General features: G+C 40.6%; 1 protein-coding gene across 1 annotated transcript in view; it reads right to left on the bottom strand.

The window, feature by feature from the left end:
* Ros1 (ROS proto-oncogene 1, receptor tyrosine kinase) overlaps positions 1 to 9835 on the bottom strand; it is a 123116-nt gene that overhangs the window by 68803 nt on the left and 44478 nt on the right. The window contains exons 17-21 of the mRNA XM_005363617.2: positions 8855 to 9046; positions 4173 to 4273; positions 1519 to 1733; positions 580 to 740; positions 72 to 216 (exon numbers count right to left, since the gene is read on the bottom strand). Of these exons, the coding sequence (XP_005363674.1) occupies positions 72 to 216; positions 580 to 740; positions 1519 to 1733; positions 4173 to 4273; positions 8855 to 9046 (814 nt within the window). The remainder of the gene's footprint in view (positions 1 to 71; positions 217 to 579; positions 741 to 1518; positions 1734 to 4172; positions 4274 to 8854; positions 9047 to 9835) is intronic.

Here is a 9835-nt window from a genome sequence, read left to right on the forward strand (position 1 = left end):
TTATTGCCTATTCATTTCAGATCAGGTAAAGTAACCAGTATCTTATTATTGTTTAAAAAATTTTTTTTTACCTGATTCAGGTGCACGAAGAGATAGAGATGTTTTTTGGCCCTTTCCCCAGTAAGTATATGGAGTGACAGAAAAGTTAAATAAGGCATAGGGCTCCAATCCTTCCACAGTAAACACGGGTAAGGACTGCTGTTCAATGGCCAGGAACTACAATAAAAGCACAACACATTTTTAGAGGAAAGGTTATTGACTTTTCACTCATAACTAACTAACATTTCTAAATTTTGGTTTACTTCTAAAACCAAGACTTGAAATCTTGGAAACGTAAATGTTGACAATTGTTTTTGCTATGTCTTTGAGATAAACCAGCTAAACTGTAGCCGGCATCACAATTAGCAAGAAACAGACGGCTGTATAAATGTTCTCAGGCAAACACTTAATAACCAAATGTTACGGAAAAGCAACCAAAGGGATGTGTTTGGCTCAGTGTACAAATCGCATATACACACACTGCTGGCACGATGAGGACGCGCCTTCGGGAAATGGTACTGAAGCAGTAACTCTAAGTACCTTAGAATGAGCGCTAAGTTCCACGCTGTAGAAAACTATGCCCCAGTCCACGGCAGGGGGCTCATTCCACAGGACTTGGAAATTTGAAGTGTGTCCTTCAATCCGAAAGGAAGACTCCTGAACAGAATCTGGGATAACCTTGGGAGTAGAGGAAAAGTTTCCTGTGGAATGAAAAAGGAAGAAAGAAACAGCGAGAAAGCTAAAAATAGATTCATGGAAAGCCAGCCGAAATGCCTAGACTTGGAATTAAAACCGGCTGTAGTGGTGCACGCTCGCAGTCCCACCACAAGGTGGAGGCAGAGGCACTGAAGTTTAAGGGCAGTCTGGACTACAAAGGCTCCCTAGATTAATCTTGGCTACATGAGACCTTGTCTCCAAACACATGTCAATTTTTTTCCTTTCTTTTGAAAGCATCTTGCAAAATTATCTTTAAATTTTGCAGGTTGTACATTTGAGTTAAGAATAACTTTGCTATAACCAAATTAAAAAACCCACTAATATTTTTTTTCCTTAAGAAGTATGTTAAAACAGGAAGAGTTTTAACAAACTATTCAAACTATCTGTTGAAGATGGGTGGTCGTGGCACATGCCTTTAACCCCACCACTCAGGAGACAGAGGCAGGCAAACGTCTAAGGACAGAGTGACTTCCAGGATAGCCAGGGCTCCACAAAGAAACCCTGTCTTGAAAAACCAATATATTTATATATATACACATGTGTATATGTATGTGTATATATGTGTGTGTGTGTTTGTGTATATATGCATGTGTGTATATGTATATACACATCTATATATGTGTTTGTTTGTATATGTGCTTCATATACATATACCTAAATATGTATGAACATATATGTATATATACATATTCATATACATATGTGTGTGCTTTGCATATATATGAAGCACAAAAGTGAATTGGTATGGATAAAATGCTGTACCTGGCAGAGGCTTGAGGGATGCCTGTATAATCGTGAACTGATTAAATTTCGCTGGCTCCAAAACAGACACACTGGTTCTCTGGCCTATTTCCTGTGCCGTAATAATCCTAAAGCCATTGATCCAGAAGAGTCGACCACTGTAGTACACCAGTGCATTCTGGGAAATTTCAGAAGGACTCCAGGCTGCAAACTCTGTGATGGTAGAGTCCCCAGCACTGCAAAAACAGAAAGCCACAGAGTGGGCATTTGGAGTTTGGGGAAGTCTGATCAGTACAAGCACTCACAAAATTATGTGATCCTAAATAAATACATGTGTATCTGTGAATATGCAAATAAGAAAAAATATTTGCAACAAACAGTTTTCCATGTTTTTACAGTTACACTAAATTGATTTTTTTTTAATTTTTCTTTAATTGCCAAACTTACACCAAATTTTCTTATTAACATAATACAGCAATTGCAAGAATACACACTAGTTTCAGGCTTGAACAAATCTTTGTGCTTTGGGTAACACATATCACAACCGGAATTCTCACTACTTCACTAGCAGAGCGTTCACATCTGGTTTTGCCCCTGTTTCCATAACACTTGCAGTTGCAAAAGAAAAACTTAGTGCCAGATTCTTCCAGGCCTTCGAAAAAGAATTGCCATGTAGAAGAATGAAAATAGATCCATATCTATCACCATGCACAAAACTCAAGTCCAAATAGATCAAAGACCTCAACATAAAAACCAACCACACAGAACCTCATAAAAGAGAAAGTGGGAAGTACACTTGAAAGCACTGGCACAGGAGATCATTTCCTAAATATAACAACAGCAGCACAGAGAAACAATTAATAAATGGGACCTCCTGAAACTGAAAACCTTCTGTAAAGCAAAGGACATAATACAGCAATTGCAAGAATACACACTAGTTTCAGGCTTGAACAAATCTTTGTGCTTTGGGTAACACATATCACAACCGGAATTCTCACTACTTCAACAAGACATAATGACAGCCTATAGAATGGGAAAAGATCTTCACTAACCCCACATCAGACAGAGGACTGATCTCTAAAATACTCAAAGAACTCAAGAAATTGGTACTCAAAAAAACAAGAAATCAAATAAAAAAGGGTACAGACCTAAACAGAGAACTCTCAACAGAGGAATCTAATATGGCTGGAAGACACTTATGGAAATGTTCAACATCCTTAGTCATCAGAGAAATGCAAATCAAAACAACTCTGAGATTCCATCTTACACCTGTAAGAATGGCCAAGATCAAAAACACTGATGACAACTTATGCTGGAGAGAATGTGAGGTAAAGGGAACTCTCCTGCACTGCTGGTGGGAGTGCAAACTGGTAGAGCCCTTTGGATATCAGTATGGTGATTTCTTAGAAAATTAGGAAGCAGCCTACCTCAAGACTCAGTAATACCACTTTTGGGTATATACTCAAAAGATGCTCAATCATACCACAAGGACATGTGCTCAACTATGTTTATAGCAGCACTGTTTGTTATAGCCAGAACCTAGAAACAACCTAAATGTCCCTTGACCAAAGAATGGATAAGGAAAATGTGGTACATTTATACAATGAAGTACTACACAGCAGAAAAAAAATGACATCTTGAAATTTTCAGGCAAACGGATGGATCAAGAAAACATCATATTTAGTGAGGTAACCCAGATCCAGACAAACAAATATAATATGTACTCACTCATAAGTGGCGTTTAGATATAAAGAAAAAAACAGACACAACCCCAGAGAACCTAGAAAACAAGGAGGACCCTAAGAGAGACACACATGGATCTAATCTACATGGGAAGTAGAAAAAGACAAGATCTCCTGAGTAAATTGGGAGCATGGGAATCATGGGAGAGGGTAGAAGAAGAGGGGGAGGAAGGGAGAGGAACAGAGAAAAATATATAGCTCAAATATATATATGGGACCAAAAAAGAAAAAGCGTTGCCATCCAGAAAAAAGTGACAAAAAAAGGTATAAATTTGCCACCTGTGCAAAAATGCTCAAAGGGTGCATAGATGGAGTCTGAAGGGCTTGGGGCCAACAAGGATATCAGTAACACAACAATAGAGACATGAGTTGGGGTTTTAGCACAATTGTAACATAAAAAGAAAAAAGAAAACCTATTTGAAAGGATTAGAAAAACAGGTAGCCAAAAACCAAAGAATTTATGGGCATTTACCTAGGATGGAAGGCTCCGCTTACCTGGAATATAGTAGCCACAAGAACCCCAATGCACAGAGATGCAAAGCAATTTTGTTATTACCATAGGTGCCATAAGCTCTGTCCCTGGCCAGGAAGGGCATCTTTCTCGTCTACCTAATAACTCCACTCACTTTCTCCACTGAAATCAGTTCACATGAAACCAACAAGAGGAGCCTACATGCCCACTTGATTATGATACCCCTCTGCAGATGAATGAATGAATTGGCTAGCGGTACAGGTTGATACTTCAACAGTAGGTAGGTCTGCATGCAAATAATTTAACTTCTCATTTAACCTTCTATGAAATAGGAGCATAACAATACCAAAAATTCTGTGTCTAGGCGAAGCCTATCTCCTCTCCTCAGGGCAGTCTCAGAAAATAAAGAGACATGTTAGGAAAGGCGGCATTCTCTTCAAGCCTTCCAGGGACCATCTTACCTCCTTCCTCGAAGCACGGCTGTGTACAGATGAATACACTGGTTGCCCTGCACCAGCCAGTACAGGAACCCATCACTGAGGTCTAACGTTAGGGCAATAACCTAAATAGAAAATAAGGGAAGAAAATGTACCCAGCCTGAGGAAACAGCTCAGAGTCGAGTCCTTGGCTAGCATGCTTACAAACACTGGCTCAATCCCCCATGCTGCAAAAACAAAAGGAAAGCGAGTCAAACACAGATCTAAAGCATACCTTTGTGAGTAGGGCAGACTCCGACTATAGGCTTATTTTCGAGGACTTTTACCTTTATGAAATATCAAAATCATATTATTTATGGAAATGTGCACAGATTTCCTGCAAGTCTTCAAAAGGCAGGAATTATTCGGTTTTATATGCTTACTTCTGAGGATTATCAAAGTGGGGTTCTCAGCTAAGCAGCACCCCAAAACTGTCAAAGAATACAATTCCCAACCCACTGCAGAGCTGCTCAGTTTGGCATGGAATTTCTATCAAGCCTAGCCTAAAACTAGCTGTAATGTTACACTCATTAGCCCCACAGGGGAATGACTTCTGTTGGTGATTAAACCAGTTGTTCTCCAAGAAGACTGCACAATAGAGTTTTTGTCTTAATTATTAGGCTGCATCCTGTCATATTATGATCTCTAGGTGTAAAAATGAATCTCTAAAATGCTTTTAAAAACCCCTTATAATTCCAGTGTACCACCTGCTCACACACAGCTATAATCCCAGCATTTAGGAAGTGGAGGTCTTCACCAGAAGACCAGGAGTTCAAAGCCAGCCTCAGTAGCGCAGAGAATTAAAGACTAGCCTAGGCTCCATGAGACTCTACCCACCCCAAAAAGAATAATGTGTTTTCTGTTGACTGAATCCAAAAGCATTCTGATGCGATAGATGATAGATAGATAGATAGATAGATAGATAGATAGATAGATAGATACATACATACATACATACATACATACATACATACATACATACATACACACAAACAGAGCTGGGTGGTGGTGGCACACGCCTTTAATTCCAGCACTCAAGAGGCAGAGGCAGGAGAATCTTTGAGTTCGTGGCCAGTCTGGTCTACCAAGCTAGTTCCAGGACAGTTAGGACTGTTACACAGAAAAATCCTCTCTCAAAAAAAGCAAAAAACAAAAAAAAAAACAAAAAAAAACGAAGAAGAAAAGAAGAAAGAAAAGATACACACAGAATGTTCATATGTTATAATTGGATAATCAAGTATATAAGGCCTCACTTTCAGGTAAAATGTAAAAACCACCCATTATTACTCTTTCTTTGTCTTCTATTGAAACCTATATCTTAGTTTCATATCTGTTTGTCTAGGTGGATCCTGAGGAAAGATTGTTCTAGGAACTAGCATGCATGAGACATGAGGAACCATTGATGGGATCTTTCTGTTGCTGGTTGCCTTCTCTGGCTTTATAAATATTATCTATTCTCAAACAGCTGAGAATAATGGAGTTGCCTACAGCACACCTAGATGCTGAGAGCCATTGTAAAGGATTGTGGTGACGGCACCCTTAGCAAGCTACAGCAGAACTAAAGAACAAGGAGAGGCAGGAGTGATGGAGCACATCCGTGATCCCATACTGGAGAAGTGGAGGCAGGCTGACCAGGAGAGAAGGCCTTCCTTCTCAGAAAGGAGGAGGGAGGGAGGATACAAAGTAGCCAGGGCAGGAGGGAGGGGACAAGCAGGCCAAAGGAATTGGAAAAGAAAACGAGAAATCATGAGTCATCCAAAATTTAAAAGGAAGCAGTAAGAAGTCCAAAAATTAAAAAACCCTTCCTGACAGTTTGCCCTACTACAAAGGAACCATCTTAAAGGACTTTCCTATAGGACCTTGCTAGTGTCATGTCAACACATATGGCATCTGTCCTCCAGAGAATTCTACTGATTTCCTTCTCTAGGTGAAAAGTACTTCCCAGGCTTTAAAATTTAAATCCTGTTTTGATCTCTAAATGCTTCAAGTTTCACTGATTTTTTTTTTTCCAGTTGGCATGAAACGGGTCAGTTTTATTTGGTTATCTATTTTATCATGTGTGTATGTGTGTGTGTGTGTGTGTGTGTGTGTGTGTGTGTGTGTGTAGCACATGTATGTGTGGATGTGTGTGGATATTGGTCAGATGCCAATGTTGGGTGCCCACTTTCAGTCTCTTCTTTTTTGTTTTGTTTTGTTTTTGAGACAGGGCTTCTCTGTGTAGCCCTGGCTGTCCTGGAACTCATACTATAGACCAAGCTAACCTTTAACTCATAGAGATCTGCCTGACTCTACCTTCTGAGTACTAGGATTAAAAGTGTGCGCCACTACCTCCCAGCTTCCACCTTATTTTTTGAAACAGGGTCTCTCACTGCACCTAGAGCTCACCCTCTGGCTACTTTGGCTGACCAACAAGCCCCAGGGTTCTCCTGTCTATGCCCCCCACCAGTACTAGGCTACAGCTACACACCTCTGCGCCTGGCTTTTCCTCCTATGCTAGGATGAAGTTGTTTCAGCTCTTTGTCTGGTTATTAGTAAAAAAAAAAAAAAATACACTAGAGCTTTCTAAATTACAAATTAACTATCCCTGTTTTAACAAGAGATTTAACAGGTCTTTTGCCCAAATATAACAAAGTGTCTAGTCATAAGTAACTCCTATGTGTGGTCATTCTCATCCTCTGTGTCTGTCCATAGTCCTGTGTCTAAATTAATAAGACAGTGTCCCATAGATGTCTGTAATTGTCATCACATCTAGTGTAGTCTGATCTAAACTGAAGTTTAATGCTCTAAATTGAATTTGTCAAATACAAAAAAATAAATAAATTCACGTTAGATGTATCTCTTTTCTTCATTATATAATAATTGTGTCTTTCCTGACTTTATCATTCTGTTTGCTCTTTGTTTCCTGATTGCTGTCTGAGGTGTAATTTGTTCATGCCAACAAGCCTGGTGCTTGCTGCCAGCTTTCCTGCCATGATGGTGATAGTACTCTTATCTTAGATGTATGCTCAAAATAAACCTTTCCTTCTATGAGAAAAAAAATTGTGTCTTTCTACAGACAATTAGGTGACTATGTTTTCTTATGTCTACTAATTGGAAGCAGCTTGTGGCTATGATAAATCCAGAAGAGACATAAATGAAAGGTGGGGCGGTCTACGGGTTTGCCCAGCCAGCGCAAAAGATGATTCAGTTGGTGATGTACCGGATGCACAAGCATAATGACCTGAGTTCGGATCCCCAGCCTCTATGTAAAAGCCAGGGTGTGCCCGTGTGCATCTGTAACATCGGTGCTAGGGGAAGAAAACACGTCAATCCCTGGAGTTTGCTGACCAGACAGCCTAGCCAAATTGATGAACTCTAGGTTCAGTGAGGAAACTGAGTCTCAAAACCTAGGGTGCAGACACCTAGAGGACAGGACCCTGTTGCTGAAGATAACACACATCTTGGCTGTGTGAACAGGAAAATCAAGCTGGAACTAAGTTGGAAGCTTTCTCCTAGAGAGCTAGCTTTCCTAGTCCATGAAGGCTTTCTGCTAGCTGCTTAGGGAAAAAGGTATTAACAGTCTTACCTCCTTTAAAGCCTAGTAACTACAAGACAAACCTGCCAAGCAAGGTGTGACTGCTCATGCATTAGTGGCACTACTGCTAGAGCGCAGGGGGTAACCAACTCTATGATCGCATTTGAGGGCTACTGCACAGGAGAGTATCCATGCCCAGTTTTGAAAACCTAGTTCAAACCCACATCAGGGGAGTGAATACGCTCTAGAGGAGGAAATGAATGCAGTTGTTTAGCTTAATTGAGAGAGCATCAAATTTCCTTCTAAATATTTTTGTTCATGTCTATAAACAAAGACAGCTTTCAACCTTCACCACAGAAGCTTCTTCCTGCTTAGCGATGGCAATGTAGAGACTCGTGGGTGCCCAATGGGCTAAGAATAAGTTATTGATGAGTGCTTGGCTCTCTACAAGACATACATGCAGTCTCCTCTAAGGCTCAGGTAACACTGCAGAATACAGGTGGAAAGAGTCTAAGGGCCAGAAGACGGAGTGAAGGGGCAAGATGACATCTTCTGGGTGCTATTCATGAACTCACTGCACTTAATGATGCCTACACTCAAGATGCCTACACACAAGAATGGTCCCATCAATAGTCAGGAGTGGATGAAGCAGAAGATCAAGGGCCCTACCCCTCATTGCTGGGCTATTGGTTACTCTAGAGTCAGAAAGCAAAGGAACACTGCCTGCAGTTGTGTATCCAGTGGCAACCCCACTTGGCTCCAGTGCATAGTTCCAATCCAGGATCACACAGATGGTCCTGGTTAAACTAAACCAAAAGTCATAAATCTAAGGAAGAGTGGGGATTGATAGGGAAGGGAGGGAAGTATGGGAGTGAGGCAGTGATAGGAATGGGTTATATACATGAATTAGCATTAAAAAAGCTGCCAAGGCAAACTACAGAAATCATCGTATTATATTCAAACTTAGAAATTTATCAGTTCTGACCAGCAAATAAGGTTTAGGGAAATGCTGGTCATATAGTGATCTTACTCTAACAGCATTGCTATTAGACTTCTCCCTCAGCTACAGTAAGTAGCAGCAGTATTACCATTGCTGTAGAACGGCGCTATTTAGCATCATCAAATAATTACATCCTAATTCTTATTTTGTCACCTTTTTCCCAGACAGCCATGGCTGAGCCTGTAGTACAAGAGGACTTTCTCCATTTAGTCTGGTGCTCTCAACCGAGTAGAGGGTCGTCCAGTACAGATAGCCACCAACAGAATCCACAGCCATGTCGTTCACCAGCAACTTCACGTGAGCAACAATGTCTGTGTGGCCTGTCAACACAGACTGCCTTTGGATCTAGGAAACATGACAGTATTGCCAGGTAATTACTTTCAAATGGCATAATTATTTCTGGGTGTGTATTGCAATCATTATTAAGTTCTTTAACTCATTTATATGTTCATTTACTGATTCAACCACAAATACATATCAGTGCTCTATGGTTGCTGGGTAGAGGCCTAAGCCTTGAAAAATAGCAGATACAACACTGCCTCAGTAGAACTTTCATGTCTGTGAGAAGTAAACAAAGTTAAAGCATTCAGAATTCCTAATTATAAATTCAATCAAAGTACCCATGAATGCCTTATTTTTTTTCAGGGTCTCTCTAGATAGCTATGTCTGGCCTAGACCTCAATCCAGACCGCCCTTAACTCAGAGCTCCATATAGCCCTAGAATGGTGTCTGGGCTGTGATTAAAAGCATGTACATGCTCGGTGACATTCTTGGTATTTGACTGGAAGCTGGGAATGTAGCTCAATGAAAGAACATTGGCCAGCATATACAAGACTCCCTTCGTCCCCTTGACTCCCCCAAAAAGAGGATTTTCCTTAGACTAACAGGAATATGCAAGTCTTCACAGAGGACGCGCCTTCTCCTTGCTCCTCTTTCCTTAGACTAACGGGAATATTCATGTCTTCACAGAGGACGAGCCTTCTCCTTGCTCCTCTTTACTACATATTTTCCTAATTTTAATTCTTTTTTTGTTTTGTTTTGTTTTGTTTTTCGAGACAGGGTTTCTCTGTGGCTTTGGAGCCTGTCCTGGCACTAGCTCTGTAGACCAAGCTGGTCTCGAACTCACAGAGATCC

Source organism: Microtus ochrogaster, linkage group LG9 (assembly GCF_000317375.1).
Source record: "Microtus ochrogaster isolate Prairie Vole_2 linkage group LG9, MicOch1.0, whole genome shotgun sequence".
In the NCBI taxonomy this organism is placed as follows: domain Eukaryota; kingdom Metazoa; phylum Chordata; class Mammalia; order Rodentia; family Cricetidae; genus Microtus; species Microtus ochrogaster.